Source organism: Lampetra fluviatilis, chromosome 21 (assembly GCF_964198595.1).
Source record: "Lampetra fluviatilis chromosome 21, kcLamFluv1.1, whole genome shotgun sequence".
Lineage (NCBI taxonomy): Eukaryota > Metazoa > Chordata > Hyperoartia > Petromyzontiformes > Petromyzontidae > Lampetra > Lampetra fluviatilis.
Window position 1 is genome coordinate 13397736 of NC_136295.1, and position 21569 is coordinate 13419304.

The 21569-nt window shown below is 51.4% G+C and overlaps 1 protein-coding gene across 1 annotated transcript; it reads left to right on the forward strand.

Annotated features, from left to right (window-relative positions):
* Nucleotides 1-384: 384 nt before the first annotated feature.
* On the forward strand, nt 385-19928 carry KAT2B (lysine acetyltransferase 2B). Its single transcript, XM_078866133.1, has 18 exons — nt 385-631; nt 4926-5055; nt 5909-6054; nt 6536-6625; nt 7185-7366; nt 8192-8383; nt 8889-8995; nt 9282-9437; nt 9839-9975; nt 10345-10553; nt 10947-11073; nt 11915-12025; nt 12696-12839; nt 13211-13325; nt 13931-13967; nt 14319-14382; nt 15880-15964; nt 16731-19928. The coding sequence occupies exons 1-18, from the start codon at nt 401-403 to the stop codon at nt 16922-16924; spliced, it is 2457 nt and encodes an 818-aa protein (XP_078722259.1). The 5' UTR covers nt 385-400; the 3' UTR covers nt 16925-19928.
* The last annotated feature ends 1641 nt before the right edge of the window (nt 19929-21569 follow it).

Genomic DNA, 21569 nt, shown 5'->3' on the forward strand with positions numbered 1-21569 from the left:
TTTTATTTTTATGATTTTATTATTTCCATTCTACGTGACTTTACCGAAAGAACCAAGAAGATGAATCCCTGCAGTCACGAAAGCTTTAAATCGAAAATTAATAAATGAACTTGAACTTGGACGTTTCGGGTAATGGCCCTGGAAATGTTCTTCAAAGCACACTCCAGAAGCTCGTCGAGACCCCGCCCGTCACGTGTAGCCCCGCCCACCACATGCAGTCCCGCCCACCACGTGCGGCCCCGCCCACCACGTGTAGCCCCGCCCACCACGTGCAGCCCCGCCCACCACGTGTAGCCCCGCCCATCTATCTAAGCCCCGTCCGTCACGTGTAGCCCCGCCCATCTATCTAAGCCCCTCCCCCCGTGTGTAGCCCCGCCCCCCGAGCCCCGCCCTCCCCGCGATGGCGGAAAGCGGCGCGGATCCACCCGTGGCCTCGGCTGGCAGCGGCGTCGGCGTCGCGAGCGGCGTCGCGAGCGCGGAGACGGCGCCCAAGAAGGCGGGCTCGGCGGTGGGGCCCGTGGAGATGAGCCGCGCCGAGAACCTGCAGCGCATCGCGCAGAGGAAGGCGCAGGTGCGCGGCTACGCGCACAGCAAGAAGCTGGAGAAGCTGGGGGTCTACTCGGCCTGCAAGGCAAGGCCGCGCATTGCATTCCCCAGCGCGGGTAGGCGCCACGCCGCCGCTTATGCGAGCTGCGAGATGTAAAGCGTGCACGCGCGTGTGTTGTGTGGGGAGCGGTGGCGCAGCGGTTAGCGCGCTGGTCAATGAACTCAGCCACCGAGTTCGATTCTCGCTCGTGGCCAACACCAGTGACGATTATCCAAACCGGTCCTGGAACTCCCCTAGGTCGACTCAGCCTCAACAGCCTCAAATCAGTACCTGGTGCGGTGTGTAAAAACATCGCCACTGGGGAGACAAAGGCGGCCGGGCGTGGTGCTGGCTACCCACTCCCTCGTGTGCCATTGCGGCCTTCATAGTTACTCGCTAACAGCACTTGCCCCGACAGTGTTGAGGCTACACGGGGGATCCTTGTCTTTGTTGTACAGGTTAGGGGAGGGGTTAGGAAGGGGGAGGAGTTAGGAGGGGGGAGGGGTTAGTAGAAGGGGGGAGGGGTTAGTAGGAGGGGGGAGGGGTTAGTAGGAGGGGGGAGGGGTTAGTAGGAGAGGGTCAAGGTGTTGTGGGTGTCGGAGATCGCCTCAGCGATCGCGTTATTGTGAGCGTGCGTGTGTAATTTAAATCAAAAGTTATTGAACGTTTGTGTGAAGGTAGGTGCTCATAGTACTGCATACATCTACGTGTTTATTAGTGTGCGTTAAAGTAGCGTTTTTTTATTGTTTTTTATTTTAACGTTTTTGTTTCAACGTTTTTGACGGCGGTTTGTTTTTGGCGCCCTTTTTCCTGAGAGCGTGTGACATTAGTGTGCATATTGTCGGTGTTCTCGTGTGTTTGTGTATCTGTGTGCGTGCGTTCTAGTCTATGTATACATAGTCTGGCGTACTGTAGTGTATTTACTGTGGGGTGTACTGGAATACTGCCCCCACCGAAAATGAACATCAGTGGAGGGATGCAGGCAAGGCCGATGAGTCTGATGCCTTCTATAAACCTGTCCCAGGTGCTAGCTAAAGTGGCCCCTTGGGATAGAGTCATCCTGTTGGGTGACTTTAATGCCCGAGTAGATCATGACGCAGACACATGGGTTTGAATGATCGGAAGGCATGGGCCAGATCAGCTCAATAATAACGGAAGGAGGCTGCTAGACTTCTGTGCAGCCCATGGGCTTGTAATTATGAACACGCTGTTCCAGCATCGGCAGATCCACACAACATCATGGATGCACGCCGGGTCCAGGAAAGAACATCTGCTGGACTATATAGTGACGGACCAGCAGATGTGGACCCATGTCCTTGACACCAGGACCTACTGTGGAGCTGATCTGCCCACTGACCATCGACTTGTCATCTGTAAAATGCACCTGACATTCTTCCATTCTGGTGGTGGGTCTCCATCTAGGACCCCATTAAAACCCACAGTCGCCTGGTCTCAGCTAGCTGAGGATAGTTTCAAGCAGGAATTTCAACATTGCTTGCAGCTGGGGGTAGGATTGTGTCCCCCTCCTGATGCTGAGGAGAAATGGGTGAGGTTCAGGACTGTGGCTCATGCAGCTGCAACGGCTGCATTGGGTATGCGGTCCAGACCTCCCCAGAGATGCTAGCTAAAGGAGGTGTTCTAACTGGTTGAGAGAAAACAACAGGACCACTTACGTTGTCTACAGAATCCAAAATCGGAGAATGAGGCTTACCACAGCCTTCGCTCGGAGATTCGGAGAGCCGTGTGACGTTGCACGGATAAATAGTGGGGGCGGGTTGCTGAGGAGATGCAATCTGTCTCAGTAGCCTGCAATCACAAATCACTATTTAATTCCATAAAAAGGTAACTTTTAAGCGACCTCACCTATCACCATCCTTAAGGGAAACAACAGTCTTGGAGGAGGGGAATTCCCTCAGCCCATACAACATCATGGGGCAAAGTGGGGACAACCCTGCTAGGGCTGTGGTGCATCAAATATTGGCAGAAGTCACTACCCCTTCTGAATGGTTGGCTGAGGTGCTATCTGTGGAGGAAGTGCGAGGGGCGATCTGAAGTCTGAGACCAGGAAACATGCCAGGCAAAGATGATCTCCCAAGCAAAATGCTAAGGGAGGGTGGCATCTGTGTGCAGACTGCCCTACATTACATCATCACAACTGTGGACCACAGGACGAGTTCTGCAGGATTGGAAGGTTGCCCTGGTGGTCCCACTCTTCAAGAGGGGACCGCACAGGTTGTAACAACTCTCGGAGGATCTCTCTTCACAGTGTACCGGGAACGGTCCTGGCAAGGATTATTCAACATCACCTTGCCAGGCACGCCGAGGAGAGGCTTGCGGAGCCCCAATGTGGTTTCAGACCAGTGCGTTCCTGCACAGATTCCATATTCTTCGTCCGTCTGCTACAACAGAGGTGTAGGGAATTCCAACAAGACCTAAATCTGCTTTATTGCCTTGGTCAAGGCCTATGAAACCATCAACAGGCCAGAGCTATGGGCAGTTCTTCATGCTTTCAGAGTCCCCGACTCTGCTCACAATCATTAAGGGCCTTCATGATGGTGGGCAGGCCCAGGTAAAGCTATGTGGCCAAGAGTCGGAGCCATTCCCTGTTCACCTTGGGGTGCGACAGGGATGTCCTCTGGCTCCCACAATATTTAACATCATTTTTGACCACGTAGTTCAAGAAGCTTTCTATGGCTGTAACCGCAGGAGTTTCCATCTGGTACAGATTCTGATCGATGTTCGGGAAAGGTTGAGGGATGGCTCACTATTAATCAACCATGTTATGTATGCTGATGATCTGGTGATTGTTGCTCACTCAGAGGAGGAGTTGCAGGCGCTGTTGCTGAACCTGGAGTGTGCCACTAAGAGGTGGGGTCTTACCATCAGCCCCACCAAAACTAAACCCCTGCCTGGGTATTTTGTGTCACCAAATACTCCACCCCCTCAGCTGCCCATTGGTGATGGAGTAGTGTGTTTATAACCAGCTCTGGTTTGACAGCAGAGGTCTCGCTCCGAATCAGTTGGGCGGCATTATTACTTTTATCGGCTATGTGGACGCTACCTGGTCTGTCGCTCTGCACCAAGCTTCAGGACTTCTTGGCCACAGTCTTGCCCTCCTTTCTCTACGCTTGTGAAACGTATACCCCTCTAATGGAACATCTGCATTGGTTTGAAACATTCAGGCTGGCATGCCTACAATCCATCCTGGATTTAACCAGGCCGGATTGTGTGAGGAACTCACAAATCCTTGAAAGATTTGGACACAATCCCATCAGTCAGCTCCTCCAGCAGGCAAGGCTGCATTGGCTGGGTCATGTAGCCCGCATGCCCAGGCACCACATGCCCAAGCAGCTTCTGTTTGGCCGCATAGAGGTGGCTAAACGGACACGACATGGGCTGGAGAAGAGATGGACTGATGCGGTACGGGAGGATGTGGAGCTGAGTGGAATGGCGACGACTGGCGCCAGTGGTGTCAAGATTGGTCTCTGGAGGAGGCTTGTAAAGGACGCTACTGAGCAGTTGGAGGCAGTTGCCCTCCAGTAACCACGGAGGGCAGAGGAGCGACGCTCACAACAACGAGCGGAGCACTGTGCGGTTAAAATGCATAAAGTTTGCACAGTCGGGGGTACAGCTGGTACATCAACCGGTCATCTCAGTCAGCCAACCCATGGCACCTGGGACTGTCCTGAGACCTGTCAGCGAGCCTTCGACACTTCACATGGCCTAAAAGTGCACCTGGCCTGGTACAGGCGCCGTGGTGATGTCACCATCACTTAGTGGCGAATGGCAGGTATTGGTTGCACAGGTATGTATATATATGTATGTTATATGTTCCTCAATAACGGTTTGGCCTTAAAAGGAAACAAATATAATAGACTACATTTGTGGAAATGGTCCTTAATATCAAAACCATCCCATGAAGGGCCATTGTTTGGAATGTCGCCTTTTGTATATTTTTTATCTTAAAGCCACAGCGTTATTCATGACAAATGTGTGTTTTGTTGTCTGTGTTTGTGCGTGACTGCCAAAGCAGTATCACCAATCAATCCTGTATATTACACAGGGGGGAGCAGAGTGTGCATGGAGTGCGCTTGCTAATATCCTCACTTTAAATCAAGCAGATTTTTTTTTCTGTAACAAGACTCCTGAGGAGGCCCTATGGGGGTCCAAAGTGGTTGAGAGTTTGTCAGGGTGTCTTCGCCACTATGGTCATGCTTGAGATGATTTGCGTCCAACTCGGTCATCATCGTTGACTAAAGTAAAACAATACAAACACTTGTGTTGGTAAATATTTCCCACCATTGAGATCTTTCACGAAATCAATGGTACGCTGTTGTAGGCCGACGACTCGTGCAAGTGCAACGGCTGGAAGAACCCCAACCAAGCGCCGAACCCTCCCACTGTGGACGTGCAGCAGCACAACGTCGCCTCACTCAGCGATCCCTGCCGCAGCTGTAATCACGTCCTCGGTAAGGCGAGGCGATCCCGCATTCAGGGGGAGAGTGGTGGCGTCGTGATTAGCGCACAACGGGAGCAGTCTGGTGGCCCGAGTTCAATTGCAGCCTGTGGGTTAACCAACATCTGTGCTGAGTGATGTCTAGACCGGTCCCGGCAGCGCCCTCTCCCTTCGCCAACCAGCACTGACCAGCGGTGGTGAATCTAGTGAAACAAACCTCCGTGACCTACATAGTGTGGTCAGGCGTCCGTCCATCAGTGGATTGTAAACTGGTTTGTGAACACATGTTGTAGGTTTTCCTCTGTGCTCCTACAGCCCACACAGCAATGGATGGACAAAGTGCTGTGAATATTTTTTTTAATACTTATACCACCACTCTGCATTGAAACGGGACATATACAGCTGTGTTTCTGTCGTGATTAAGAATAAAGAAAAACAAACTATGGAATTTCACAGTCCATGGTTAAGATGAGGCATTTTGATAATAAGGTAAATATGCCTCAGCCGGGTTTGACAGCAGTGCCAAAGAGACTGCATTCTTATCCCAATATCTGCAGATGCAATATAACTTTCAACTTTTGCCAAGCCTGCAAGTAAACATCAATGATGAATCGAAAGCAGGAGCTGGGGTTGCTTCACTTAAGAATCATTTAATTTGAGCCTCCTTAATCCCAACTCAGGCCACCTGTATATACTGGTAACTCATTGTTACCATCGTGATGAACACGTACAGTGCGAAAGAAGTTTAACATGTACATTTAAACAATTGAATTTGTTCAAACAATCTCGCGCTGTGATCGCCGGCACCTGTACCGACCGGTAAGCCTCTGGTGCGGCGTTCCGTGTGCCGACCACTTGGTCCACAGCCGACCATGTGTCTCACCTGGAGAACGTGTCGGAAGAGGAGATGAACCGGTTGCTGGGCATCGTGGTGGACGTGGAGAACCTCTTCATTTGTGTCACCAAAGAAGAGGACGCCGACACCAAGCAGGTCTTCTTCTACCTCTTCAAGGTGTGACGAGCCCACCTCATCTTCCCATTCAATTAAAAAAACGTAGCACCTCCAGTTGTTACCGTGTGATTCGTGCGGTGGAGGGAAATATGAACATTTTACATATTGTACAGTCTCCCCAGGACTGGTTTAGATATCACCACTAATGTTAGCCGTAGCCAGCAATCAAACTTGGGTCACTGGCTTCTTAACGGATCACTCCACCCTGTTCCTGTGGTGCTGAACAAAATATAAGCAAGACCATGTGGGTCTGCATTCAAGGCACCTTTCGTCATCGTGCCTCATAATTTTTATGTCGGCATGTTTATTTTAACTTTTATCGTCAAGCGGATCTGCGGTTCATTCACTGATAGTTTTCTGATTGTCTCATCTTCAGAGGTGAGTGCATTGGACCGTGACTGCAGTTTCTCAAGTGTGTGTGGAAGTGCCGGTGCGCTGCTGGGTGCTGAGAGAGCGCCGCTGCACTGTGCTGTTTGCGTAGCTTCTCAGGAAGTGCATCCTGCAAATGAGCAAGCCCGTGGTGGAGGGGCCACTGGGAAGCCCGCCCTTCGAGAAGCCCAGCATCGAGAAGGTACAGCCGCTTCTCTCGCCCGAGCCCTGCTTGTCTGCTTATCACACGCAAGGTGAAGTGGGTGGTTGGGGCAGGTAAATGAATAAGAAATATTTTCTTGAAACCTTAAGAGTCTCAAGATTATTTTTCAAGATAGTCTTGCATTGAAATGTTTGGCCAGTTTTATGAATGAGTGTTTGGAGGAAATCTGAGAAGATGGAGAAATGTCATCACTAATTAAGAGTTAATGCTGAAAGATCCTCGCAGGTATATAAAAAAATATATTGCTGTATCACTGTCTCCTGGCCGCATAACAGCCAAAGCCCACACGGCACCTAGTGTTCCCAGACAGTCTCTCATTTAAGCACTGGACAAGCTTAACCCTGCTTGCTTTCAAGATTGGACGAGATTGGGCACATTCAGGATGATTTTGTCATTGTCAAATAAAGTCAAAGGACAAACGGAACGCTGACAACTCCATTGCATCAGCAAGAGAGTTGAGTGCTACAGGTTCCTCAAGTGGTCCGGCTGCAGAGCACTTGTGACCCTACGGCGTTCACGCTTCTCCTGTCGTCGGCAGGGCGTGGCCAACTTCGTGCAGTACAAGTTCAGCCACCTGCCGCCCAAGGAGCGGCAGCCCATGTACGACCTCGCCAAGATGTTCCTGCGCTGCCTCAACTACTGGCGGCTAGAGACGCCCTCCCACCGGCGCGCCCGCGCCCAGACGGACGAGCTCTCCGCCTACAAGGTCAACTACACAAGGTGCGGAGCGCCGGGAGGAGGTGCACACCAGCCGGTGTCCCGGGGGGGGGGGTCCCTGGCACCTGCCCAGCACCTGTTAAGAAGTTAACAAACCTAGCAAAGTGCTCCTGAAGTAGTCACCCCTCAGATAAGAGTCTTGAGACCAGAGCTTAATGTTTCACTAAATATGATATCAGTAATCTTCCAGCAACCTGGGTTGCTTATAGCTTGGAGTAGGTGGCGCGTGACTAATAGCCACAGCCATATCGGATGGTTTACTGGATTTGGTGTGGAAATATTTTCCGGGTCACTGATAAAGACAGACGCGGCTGAAATTCAGCCCTACTTGAGACTCGCATGAGTCTCGAGTATGAGTCTCAAGTAGGTTTTCGAGGGGTAAATAGTTTCATGAAGTTAGTAAAGATTCACCATGTGAGAACTCAAGAGACCAGTCTTATTTGCCAGAGTGACCTTGGTCACAAAAATGACAAAGGAATAAATTAAAATTAGAGCAAGGAAAATAAAACAAATCCGAGAACTCCTGCTTGAGTAGTAGTAGTGAGTAGTAATTTCATTTTATATAGCGTTGTTTATGCAATTGCATCCCACAAGGTGAAAATGTATATCAGTATTAAATAAAATAACGTATCCTGTAACTCCAGTTGGCTCAGTCAAAATACTTTTAAAATATTTGTACTAAAACTAAGTTAGAGAATACGTTACACAGAATGAATGCAGTCATTGCGCTGTTTGGGAAACGGGCTAGGCGTGTGTCGTCATCGCGATTTCGCGTCCCACGTCGGTGAGTTTCACCCCCTTGCTGTGTCTGCGGCGCGCGCGGTCCAGGTGGCTGTGCTACTGCAACGTGCCGCAGTTCTGCGACAGCCTGCCCTGCTACGACACCACGCAGGTGTTCGGCCGCACGCTGCTGCGCTCCATCTTCCCCGTGATGCGGCTGCAGCTGCAGGAGAAGTTCCGCAAGGAGAAGGACAAACTCCCGGCGGAGCAGCGCACGCTCATCCTCACGCACTTCCCCAAGTAACGTACGGCGCGAGAACTCCTGGCGTGTGCGAGCGTGCGCGTGTGTGTGTCGCATCGCATCTCGCGTTGGACAAGTTGCAAGGGTATTTTGTTTCACCAGGTGAGAAACCAGGATTCTCTGATTTCCGAGACTGCCGGTAGGGCCGATGATAGCTATTTATAGGCGGGTATTTTTGAACTTGCCAGATTTGGAGCCTGACTGTGTGTAAGCATTAGACGCGTGACATTATTCAATTTTTACATCTCTCAAAGAGACAGCGTGAATGCTGATTGTTGTTCGTGAAGGCAATGTTGTGTTGTGGTGGCTGACAGTTGCTGTGGTTTAGATGGTCGCTTACGGTTGTGATGATAATGGTTGTGGCAGTGGTTGTTGTTGCTAACGGTGGTGGTGGTGGTGGTGGTGATTGCCAAGGTGCCAGTGGTTGCGGTTGCTGATGGTTGTAATTGCCAGTGAGTGGCGATTGTAGATGCTGACAGTTCTGGTGATGGCGGTTGTGGTCAGGTTCCTGTCCATGCTTGAGGAGGAGGTATACAGCTCCAGTTCTCCAATCTGGGACGCCGATTTCTCAGGCTCCGACGTCGCTGGCGCTCAGGCCGCTCTGCAGGCAGGTGAGGCCCCCCCGCCCACACACAGGTGGCACTTACCCAGCGTCGGCAATCGCAGACATAGCCCCCCTCTGCAGGCACGGCACTGCATATGCACCGTGGTATGTGCAGCGTGCGTGTGGAGCGTGTGGAGCGTGTGGAGCGTGTGTGGTGCGCATCACGCGGTGTGTGTAATGTGTGCTGTATGCAAGGGAACGGTTCTGCACTCTTGTCCTACAATGTGTCGGGCTTAACTGGGGATATTCTCAATGCCAGTGTGTGCATGCGTGTGTGCGCGCGTGTGCGACAGTGTCTGGAAGCCAGGGCGTCGGGACCCCCACGTCCAACCGGCAGTTCAGCTTCCAGTCTGGCGTGTCGTGTGTCACCGGCGAGCCGTCCAGCGCTAGCGGACTCAGCCCCGGCGTGCTCAGTCCCTGGAGGAAGGGAGAGGAAGGCGGCGCGGCCGGTGAGATGCCAGCATGGTCACGGCGGGCTCGTCGGGGAGGCTGGTGTGTGTGGGAATCGGTGCCTGATTGATATAGAGAGACCAGGAATTCTGCATTAAAATATTATCTTTTTACATATTTTGTGATCTTTTCCCCATTGCGCACTGTTGGCTTTGTCATGAGATGAAGCATCCAGTTGCAACCCATCAAGTGACATCTCGCCTACCCAATAGAAGACAGCACATTCTGACTTAATTTTTAAATCTCAGAGGTGGAATTTATAAAAAATTTGTTTGGTTATTTTGTTCCGTCAATAGTTATTGAGCCGAAACTATTAACTCACTACACTTGAAATATTAGTTCATTCACAGTTGGTCGTGCAGCCTTGTTTATGTTGTCTTGTCCCTGATACTTTTTCCAGGTGAGAAGCGCAAACTCGACGAGTCAATGACTCTGGAAGATGCCAAGAGGCAGCGGGTGATGGGCGACATCCCCATGGAGCTGGTGAACGAAGTGATGTCCACCATCACGGACCCCGCCGCCATGCTGGGGCCCGAGGTGAGACCTCACCCGTTCACGCGAGCCGCGTGGACCTCGTTCTGCAGCACGGTTATCTCGCTGCGCTGCACTGCACGTGTAGTTCCGCACAGTGTACGAAGTGTTGGGCCTGGGCCTCCCTGAGCTCGACTCGACCTTAATTGATTACCTAGTGCAGCGTGTCAACATCAACACTGGAGCGACAAAGACACGTGGTGCTGGCCAGCCACCCCCTCGTGTGCAGTGCCTGCCTTCGTAGGTGCTCGCTCACAGCACTTGCCTTCACGGTTTGGGAGATCTTGTCATTCCACAGGGGGGTCTTTGTGCATGCATTGTGTCGTCCTCACTGCGTGTGCATGTACACATGCGTGTGTGTTTGTGTATGCGCAGACGAGCCTGCTGTCGGCGCACGCGGCCCGCGATGAGGCGGCGCGCATGGAGGAGCGGCGCGGCGTCATCGAGTTCCACGTGGTGGGGAACTCGCTCTCGCAGAAACCCAACCGCAAGATCCTCATGTGGCTCGTGGGGCTGCAGAACGTGTTCTCGCACCAGCTGCCGCGCATGCCCAAGGAGTACATCACGCGACTCGTGTTCGACCCGTGAGCGAGCCCCTTCCTTGCCGCACGCTCACCGCACACCCGCTTACCGATCCACCCCGCTCACAGGCTCGCTTAACCCTCGCCCTAAACCCGGACACGCGAACCGTACGTGGCAATGTGGTCATGTGCACAAACACCAGAGTGCCGTCACCTTGCTGACGGTGTTGTGTTATATAGATTCGTACAGAGACCTAAAGACTCGCACAGAGACCCATAGACTCAGATAGAGACCCATGGACCCATGCAGGGACCCCCAGACTCCTATAGAACCTCTTGTATAAAATACGTGTGCCCACTGTTTTAGCGCAGCATCTTCATATGAGGCCGCTTTCAGACACTGTAAATCCACGTCTTGTTGCGACTCTAAGCGGGACGGTGATGGCGTATGCACAGGAAGCACAAGACACTGGCGCTGGTGAAGGACGGGCGCGTGATTGGAGGGATTTGCTTCCGCATGTTCTCCACGCAGGGCTTCACCGAGATTGTCTTCTGCGCCGTTACCTCCAACGAGCAGGTCAAGGTGAGAGGCACCTGTTCCACATCCTCACCCGCGCGGCCTTCTCAATCGCCTCTGCCGTGGTGGGCACATGCCTGCCATCAAATCTCCCGGAGTTTAAAAAACGTGCCCACTTTTTCAGCTGCCAGCTGGGAGACAGAACCGACGACCTCTGCATCGCAAGTTCAGTGCGCCACCCATTACACCCAGAATGTGCCCGGTCTAACCAGGTCTCAGATGTTAAGCAGTTTTGAGCCTGGATAGTGCTTGGATGGGTGACCAGCACACGTGACAGGTGTTGTAGGCTGCTGTGGGGCTAGGTGGAGGGCAACGGAGAGCAAAGCGGACAAAAACTCATTCTTGCGCTATACTTCTGTGTGGCCGTGTGGATGTTTCCCAGCCTTTACCAACCAGCACTGGCCAGCGTGGTGACGTGTGGTCACACAACCCACATGGCACGGGGAGGCCCTCAAGCAGCAGTGGATAGACGAATGGGGCTAGACATGTGCACACAACCTACTGTGTCATCCACCAGCAGCTAACACTTCAACAGCCACTCACTCGCAGCAATTATCCACCCGCATAACTTACAGGGTGATCCAGTAATAGATGCCCTGCTAAACAAATGGATTAATGATGGAGAAAACATTTAATTTCAAAGCCCCCTTCATATCTCCCACCATCTCAATACACACAGTGTTAACGCATTTAAAAGTGCTCTGTGAGATATGGAGCCATATCTCACAGAAACGTACGACTGTTAGCATCTGATGTTATCTCAGCTACACTGCGCATCGTCCTCACCTCCGAACCACCGACGGTTGGTGCCGTGTGCGGTGCTTGCGTCCGGTTTTTGGTGGCGCAGGGGTACGGCACCCACCTGATGAACCACCTGAAGGAGTACCACATCAAGCAGGGCGTGCTGCACTTCCTTACCTTCGCAGACGAGTACGCCATCGGCTACTTCAAGAAGCAGGTGACGTCGCCTGCTGCTACCCCCCTCCACTCCCATCCGCCTCGCTGCTCGCTCGTTATCACAGCTGCAGGGCTTCAGCCGACAGGTCCCTGACGTTTCATCAGAACCGGTCCCCATTTTGGTCTTCCCCACTGCATGTGATTGGCATCGTTAGTACAATTCTCGGTTTTGCCCTCCCCCTCCAATTACTCGACTGCTCCATCCTAACTGGGAATATTTTTTTAAAAATCATCAGACAGGACTTCACTCGCCTAGAGTTCCTGCAACCTCCACTGTATTTTTGTTATCTTCGTTGGGCTAACCCAGGGGTCGGCAACCTACGGCTCCGGAGCCGCATGCGGCTCTTTACGGGCTGCTTCTTGACAATATGTACGTATGTACAGTATGTACTCAGATGTATTGCGGCTCTTGAAATACTGAATTTTGTACCGAATTGGAAAGAAATGGCTCTTCTTGTTATTTTGGTTGCCGACCCCTGGGCTAACCCAACAAAGATGGAAGAACGTAATATCTTCTTGATGTAATGCAAAGTCCAGGCCCAATGTCAATTTATACGCTGCAGCTGCTCTTCGTAACAAATTAAAAAATGGAGAGCAGCCGACGGCCGTGACAGAGTCTCGCGACGGCCCGCGTGAGAAACGTCTTGGATTCTCTCTCTGGGTGTTTGCAGGGCTTCTCCAAGGACATCAAGATCCCCAAGAGCAAGTACGTGGGCTACATCAAGGACTATGAGGGCGCCACGCTCATGGGCTGCGAGCTCAACCCCAGGATCCCCTACACGGAGTTCTCCGTCATCATCAAGAAACAGAAGGAGGTAGGGCAGCGATAGGCGCAGAGCTTCCCTTAAAAAATTCTCATTGATAATAATATTATTACTTGCATTTGTACTGTGCCTGTAACGTAGCGATATGTCTCCATGTGGCTGGTTCGGCCTAGGGGACCTCACCCCTAATTCCCCGCACGTTGATCTCAATTCTGCTTTCGCTGTCATGTGACGATTAATCTCTTCGCAAATTATTCAGTTGGGAAACTCACGGCAGCATCACCCGTCTATTGCGAAAACTCCTTAAAAATAGTAATGAGATGTGGTTAGCCTTCTCCAGGTTAACAAGCGCACTATTTACAACAATAATAATAATAATGTACTAGTCCTGCGTGTGTAACGACGGTGACCTCTTTCCCCAGATAATAAAGAAGCTGATTGAGCGCAAGCAGGCGCAGATCCGCAAGGTGTACCCTGGCCTCACGTGCTTCAAGGAGGGCGTGCGGCAAATCCCCATCGAGAGCATCCCTGGCATCCGTGCGTACATTGCCAGCCGTTCTAACGGCCACCAGCGCTTACTGCGAACGGAGCACGAGCGGCAGCGGCACTACTGCTCATTTGTACAGCGCCGGCAGCAGCGCTTCGAAAACAACGCCAGTACCAGTGGCTCGAATGTAGACGGCACCGTTACTTATCATTGACATTGCACAAGACGGAGCACTGCACACGTTTACAGCACAAACTCTCCCCACACGTATAGCACGGGCATTGTGAATTCACACAAACAGCACATGCATTCCACATAGAGCCTTAGCATCACCGCTTGATACACTCACCGGATTATCATATATAGCACGAGCAGCAGTGCTTCCTGCAAGTATAGCACGAGCGTGTTAGCCCTTCCCCATATGTAGAGCACGGGCGCTGGCACTACCCATCCTTACAGCGTCGGCGCTCGAACCCATTGTGCACATAGTGGGAGTAGCAGAGATTCCCGTATACTCGTGGCACCAGCACCCGCCCTTGTCTTCACTGGGCACCCACCCAGCATGTCCATCACGGGCCTGAGCTCCTCTGCCGCGATACCTCCTCGAACAGAAAAAACATTGTTGGCTGAATCGTGGCTGTGATTTCTTCCCCAGGTGAGACCGGCTGGAAGGCCAGCACCAAGGACAAGGGGTGAACATCTCACCGGCAGTGACGTATTTGTGTGACATTGTCTTGAGTAATGTGTTGTATGTTAATTATTTTAAGCAACATGCATCATCTTTGATGGCCGATGCAGTGTAAACAAATCTAGTTCATTCATTAATAACGTACACGCCCCTTTGCCAATCCATTGATGAGATTGGAAGCATTCCGGGTAATTTAGTCAACGGCAAAGAATGATATGAAATGCATCCACATAGCTTATCATATTTTTCTCTACATTAATATTATCATATCAGAGTCCGTTGGAGGATGGCACGTATGAGAGTGCTGATCTTGAAGATTGTGCAGTGGTTGTATTGACCAGTGTTGCTTTGGCAGGAAGGAGCCTAAGGACAGTGAGCAGCTTTACAACACGCTCAAGAGCATCATGCAGCAGGTGAAGGTACGTCGTGACCCGCGCCGGCGCTGGGGTGGGGCGTGCGTTCTCTGCGCCCGTCGTACTTCTTGAGGATGGTGTTCTTGGTGCTCAGGTAGAGGCCAGCCCTTGTCCTGCGCCATCTGGAGGGAGCTGTGCGCAAAGTCGGCGATGAAGGCGTCGGTGTTGAACATTCTCAGCGCTGCTCGTGCCGTCATCTTCATGCGCACAGCAATACCTGTTGCCACGGCGACATCTGTCAATCGTTAACGGAATTTGCACAGATTTTCGGGGACGGGGGACAAAGAGTGAAAAAAGCATTGCGTCAGCGAGTGTCTCGGTCTGCGAGTCGACGGGCATCTCGGCTGACCTTTGAACTCGTGCACGGTGTAGGTGATCGGCGCTCCTCTGTTTTTGGGTAGCTTTGGACTGCAGGACAGAGGTACAGCAACGGCGTTGGCGCCGAGGGGGGCACCTCTCGGCGGCGTCCGACACCGGCTGCCGTCCCTGACCGTGCCCACGCCGGGATCAGTGCCCGCGGGGCCGTGAGGCCGATAAGCGGAACACGTGACCCCAAGTGCAACGCTCGGCAGCACCCTAGGTCCACTTGGCACGTCCCTAGGTCAACTTGGCAAATTAACGAGATTCTATACTCACGGGTACAAAAACCGCCTGTGACTATATCACCTGGAATGAATCCAATCGTTTCAGCCAAATAGGACTGAGCTTGGACAGTGCTTGGGCGGGTGCCCACCGTGCACGTCAGCTGGTTACAGGGCTGCGGTGCTACGTGCTAGGGCCGTAGAGCGCTGTGCAGAAAAACCCTCTGCCGCACTGTACTTTAGTACTCCAACGTCTGTGCTGTCTGCCATCACCAGCCACTGACCAACGTGGGGAAGTTTGGTCGGTTATCCCCGAGGCCCCGGACAGCGTATGGAAGCTCTCATCCAGGCAGTGGATGGACAAATGGGTTGTGACCGTGCAAGTGGAGTGAATACGTTGACCTCACTCAAGGCAGTGGATTCCCACAATAGATGTTTTAGGGAGTGACCTCGTCGGTTAAGCAATGAGCTGGGCTCGTGTCTTGCAGGAGGCAGTTGAGTGAGATGGACTTACACGTGTATGTATATGTGGGGGGGGGGTGTGCACATACGTGTGTGTGTGGGTGTATAGAGTGGTAGTGCTTAGGGGGTGGAAGTGTAACAGTTGGCGCTCTGGTCTACGAACCCATCAACCCGAGTTCGATTCCACTTAATGCCGGCACCAGTGACGATTATCTGAACCAGTCTTGGGCCTCCCCCTGTGTCAACTCAATTGAGTACCCGGTGCGTTGTGTAAACATCGCCACTCGGGAAACAAAGGCCCGCAGGCGTGATGTTGGCTACCCATCTCCTCGTGTGCCGTGTCGGCCTTCATAGATGCTGCTCACACAGCACTTTCCCCAGCAATCTGTTATTGCTATACAGGGATCTTTGTTTTGTATATAGACACAAATCTTTGTGTGTGTGTGCATGATTATTCCAGGGTCAGCCCAGCGCCTGGCCATTCATGGAGCCCGTGAAGAAGTCCGAAGCCCCTGATTACTACGACGTCATTCGCTTTCCCATGGGTGAGAGCGCAGAGGATAAAACAAACAAAAATAAACTCAACACTTCGGTTTTGTAGCCAATACGGTGATCTACATTTGTTTTTTAGCTTGGCCACATTTTATTTATCTGCTGATATTCTTGTCATTCACTCTTTACCACCCGACAAGATTGTCACATTTTCAAATATATACTTTTTATACATGCCCATGTATCGATCAAATTCTAACCATTAAAGTTCAAGCTCACTGGTGGCTTGAGACTGGACATCATAAATGGTGTGGCGCCTTCCTAAGCAGTGTGGCTGTGATTGTCCACGAACTTTGCTCACAGAAAGCAGGTGTAACATTTGGCAGGGATGTAGCATAGCAATGCCACAGATTTGGAGTCCAAAGCGAACGCATTACAGTGCACATTTTGTCGTTGCACCGTCTCCATCGTTGTCGCCATGCTCATTGAGCATCTGCCAGTTAAGTTCACCCGAAAGCGCTTTAAGCGTGGGTCCTTGTTCATGGCCGTTCTACCGCACACACGATTGTGAGGTGCATTTATAAATAGTGAGCGATATGGAGACTTAGATATCATCCAGGTCGCCCTTGCAAAAGAGGTATAAAAGGTAGTCCCGTGTCTCCAAAGGGTCGGTGTCTTCTAGTGGAATAATGGAGGCTGCCTGGCCACGTTGTAGTGACTGTTCTGGTGACGATTGCCACTTACCGGCTTCAGCATCTGCGTAATGCGTCACATTTGCTTCCCCGCTGTGCGCCCCGTGTGCACTCGCTCCCACCACAGACCTGAAGACGATGAGTGAGCGACTGAAGAACCGCTACTACGTGACCAAGAAGCTCTTCATGGCCGACATGCAGCGCATCTTCACCAACTGCCGCGAATATAACCCCCCTGAGACGGAGTACTACCGCTGCGCCAACACGCTCGAGCGCTTCTTCTACAACAAGATGAAGGAGGCCGGTCTCATCGACAAGTAGCGGTGGTGGCTGTGGCTGTGCGGATCCCAGGCTTGGGACAGGGCCCGAATCTCAGCGGCCGAACAAACGTGGAAATCGACGCGAGTCCTGACCGCTAATTGCCACGGGGGCCGGGGGTGTCGTCCACCAGCTCTCGTTGCAGTTGCGCGTTCGACGTGCGAGTTCTCCTGCCGTTTGGAAACGGTGGCGCTGCGAATCGTCGGCGACACAAGCTGCTGCGAGCGCATGACGCGTGGAAGGAACAATCGGAACTTTTCGTGCTGCCAGCATTGGCGCCGTGGCGATCCGTGGGTGCGTTGAGGACGGACCACCGCGTCGTTTAGCGCTTGCATTGTCAACAGGAGGGTGGAGTATAAACACGCACGCAATGAGGGATGGAAAAGTTGTTTTATTACTCGCTTGGGAGTGGCGCGCCCTTGAGTCAACGAGTGCCTGCAGTGCAACAGAATGCAAAGTCGGTGAGGGGTTTTTGCCAATAAGCATTCGACTGCAGTTGTAGTTCTGTATATTTTTAGTACATACTGACGTGTATGAATTTAAATGTGAATGTTAAAAGTACGATTTGCACACCGAATGTATAGTCGCAGGTAGTTGAGTAATTGTACTTTGTGGGCGAGAGTGATCGTTTGACTACACACACACACGACTTAAATGCACAAATGCATCTTCCTGCCGATTCGCTCTATTATTGGCAATGGAAACAAGGTCACATTTTTATTCTAAAAACTAGGAAGAAGAATCGTGCGTATGTATTTATGTTGAACTTCTTTCGCACTAAACGTAACCAACCGTGCTAATCGGAGGTGCGGATGTATGGATTCTGCACCGCTTTCCAATAGGCTTTGCTGATGGAAGTATTTATTCAGCGATGAGAACGATACGTTGAAAACCGCACGGCGAGATGACAACACACGGCACGTGATGTGATGCAAATCCTAATTGCAACATAACTTTACACGAACATTACGTTCGTATGGGATGAACTTTGAGATAGTTACGTCCCCTACAGACAAGTAAGCTATTACATTTCGATTTAAAGCTTTCGTGACTGCAGGGATTCATCTTCTTGGTTCTTTCGGTAAAGTCACGTAGAAGGGAAGTAATAAAATAATAAAAATAAAACATAATAAAATAAATCTCACGACGTTTCGGCCACAACGCAAGCAGCCGTCTTCAGGTGAAGAATGAAACACTGCCAAGCTTGGAGCGTATATATAAGCTGGGTTGGAGGTTGGAAGAAGAGCGCCTTGACAAAATAATTTGCATATCAAGAGGAATTTAGCATATTAATGGGAAATGCGTAGGAGGTGGGCGGGGCGGTTTCAAAGTCATTATGCCCATGCATTATGTAGGATTAGCAGCATCAAAGGGAGGGGGTAGGGGGTAGCATTAACAAAGAGAGGGAATGTTAATAGTATGTAGAAGCCACGAAACATGTCAATGGGAGAGCGGTAGAAGGAGACCCGCAGTGGAGCAAATAATGCATTCCCTGTGGAGAACACAAGATACACAGTCAATGCCAGTGAGTGGACTGCGGTCTGAAAGTCAAGGCGCTCTTCTTCCACCTCCAACCCAGCTTATATATACGCTCCAAGCTTGGCAGTGTTTCATTCTTCACCTGAAGACGGATGCTTGCGTTGTGGCCGAAACGTCGTGAGAATTATTTTATTACGTTTTATTTTTATTATTTTATTACTTCCCTTCTACGTGACTTTACCGAAAGAACCAAGAAGATAAGCTATTACATTCACTCAGTTTCAGTTTTTTTCTCAACCTGAGTTGTAAAGTTTTGAAAAGATTGAAATTTAACCATTGCCAGCACCTGAACTGCTGGTAGCTACATTTTATGAGTTGGTTCCATTTGGCTGAATTTATACCCGAACGATTTGTATGGACACAGCTGTTAAGAATTGTAGCGTTAAATATCTGCATCGCTCAAACCCCAGCTGCATGCCCTGAGAAATGTCTACAGGTTTCCTTTTGCCCCTCCAACTAAAAAGCTCTCCTCGCAACTTTGTCATCTTAAATTCTGAGCGGATGTCGAATGGATATGGGAAGATGGGGGGGATGGGACGCAGGTGAAGAAACGCTGATGGTGAAGCCGCTGGCCGTCGCACATGAAGTTTCTCGATACACCCGCAGGCATTGACTGTAAAACCCGCGTTGGAGTGTGTCGCCTCCTCAGCCTGCAGCTGACAGCAACAGAAACAGTCGTGTTGCGAAAGCAGTTGCGTGTGCGGTGCCACATGTGGTGTGGGAGCGGCTCTTTGTGGGATGGCGTAGGCTGGTGGTTGTACTTGCGTGACCTTGCCAGGGCCATGTGCAGAGGGTTCTCGCTCCATTTCACCGAGCAGATTTTCATGTTGTTTGCACTCGTACGTGTACACGTAGAGTTCACGTCAACCCACGCCGTGCGGGTCGGGGGGACCGTTTGATCATTTGTCACCAGACGGGAAGCATAGGGATACAGTACGATTGATTTTGCGATGTCCACCACGTAGCCCACAGCCCATCGCACACAACCTGTTGTGCTTGGTGGTTGCTAATCCAAGCGCCATGCAGGCTCCCACCTTGCTTATCTTAAGATGGGGCGCATTGTGGGTGATTTAATCGTGGGCCGAGGTACTGTAGATAACGTTTAAAAACAACCCGTCCTGCCAAGCTTGCTTTGGTGAACCCCGCCAGGTCACACGCGTCCTGAACTCTGATGGTAGTGGCTGTTGCGTCATTCTTCGTGTACATGTACCGCGTTCATCATGGACATTGTTGGTTGGGTCATGTTGTCGTGTTTTGTATGTGATCGTAAACGACTAATCTTCAACAACTCCGAATGTATCTACGCCGCAAGCTGTGCGTATACGCAATTGTCACGTGTTTTCAGAAGGCCAAGTGTTAACAGAAAGGTCACGCGGTGTGGTTATACCGTCTCGGTGCGTTTAATTTATACCTGGATTCTGTATTGTTTGATGGTTATTCGATGTCTGTTAAGAGAAAAAAAACTTTACATATCAATTTAAAAGGCTTCAAATGTCAACTTCTGATATATTTCAGGCGTTCTCTCCACCCAGCCCCGTTATGGGGACCTCGAGGTCCACGAACCTGTGGAAGTCCTCCCCACAATTGACGATGATGGGCCTCATCGTTATGCATGTTGAAATTACTTCTCACCGTGCGTAGCCAATCGTGCTACACAGAGGTTATATCCAATCCGTCCCAGATGTTGTTGTCGTGCAAGGCACTGTGGTGTAACGTGCAGCCACCACGTAAACGTGACTGGTTGGACTACTCCAAAGGGCATCTCCCAAACATCGGCGTGCTATGAGTGCCCTGTTCCCAGGAAAGCCTGAGATTGGCCAATTCTGTTGGTGCCATTCTGGTGGGAGGAAACCTGATTACCCGGATACAACCCACCTACGCGCGCGAGTCGCACCCAGGCCTCCGGTGCAGCTCTTCTGATACTTGGCCCACCACGCAGTCCACTCCGACAGAGCCCGGTATTCCCAGACTTCCTAACAAAGCTCCGTTTATGTTCTGATGTGTACACGTACAGCCCTTTTGTCACTCCACTGCTACACGAGTGCTTCTCTACATCTGGGGGGGGGGGGTACTAGACCATACTCGTCAGTGGGTGGGCGAAGGTGGGGAGCATAGAACAGTGTAACAGTGGATTTTGCTGCACTGTGCAGCTGCCCCTCGCAACCAGCGGTGCGTGGTGGTCGCCCATCCAAACACTGTCCTGGCCTCAACTCTGCTGATGTGAAACGAGATCGGGCGCTTTCCGGGCGATGTGGACAGAGGAATTTCTGTAGTGAAATGTAGAGGTGCAGCCCTGAAACTATTTGCTCACGCCACTGCAGCTGCTGGAAGAGTTCTCCGCTCGAGGGAGTTCTCGGGAGCCCTCTCCACGGTATTTAGTTGGTCTACTCTTCCACGCCGGTCTGACGCCTTGGCCATTCTGTTGTAAGGCAGTGCTCGTGGGGTATGGTTTACTGCGGCAGTGAAAGTCCCGCAGTTGACTGAGGCTCGGCCAGTCGTGGCTTTTTGTCGCCCGGCCTGTTGGTGGTGGGCGTGGGGCTGTCGGGGAGGGTGATCACGCCACCTTGGCTCCAACTCCCCCCCGCCCCGTGCCGACCAAAGTCCCTCCCCTCCTCCCGCACGCCCCCCTCCTTTGTGCGTCCTCGCAACGCAAACACGACGAGAGGCCGCTGTGGTTGCGTGCAGTGAATTCTTCCAAACAGGCGCACCCATTGTTCCATCTTGCGCAACCTCGTTTTCACCCCGGACATAGCTAAATGCAGTGCGCGCTGTTAATTGCTGTGCCCATTGTATTTTGACATTCCGTACATTAGCCTGGACAAGATGCGCGTTCAACTTCATCACCATCAGCCGTAGTTAATCCACTGCTGGATGAATGCCTCCCCAAGCCGCCGCTTCTCACGACCCTGCGATGCAACAACGCTCCCCCTAGCTCGCACCTTGCACACGAGCTGATTTCATCGCTCCGTCTCCCCTCGGACGCGTATCATTCCTTGTCATCCATAGTTTGTACAAATGCCTTCATGTTAAAGTGATTGCATCCTACACATATCTACTGTATATCGCACCTCGGTGACATCAGCTTGTTTACGGTTTGAATCAGGGTTGC

Excerpts from the sequence above, each read along its gene's own strand:
- KAT2B (XM_078866133.1), top strand. The coding sequence starts at position 401 with ATGGCGGAAAGCGGCGCGGATCCACCCGTGGCCTCGGCTGGCAGCGGC. Across the intron at positions 11,074-11,914 it reads CCTCCAACGAGCAGGTCAAG|GGGTACGGCACCCACCTGAT; the intron begins GTGAGAGGCACC and ends TTGGTGGCGCAG. Across the intron at positions 13,968-14,318 it reads GCCAGCACCAAGGACAAGGG|GAAGGAGCCTAAGGACAGTG; the intron begins GTGAACATCTCA and ends TTGCTTTGGCAG.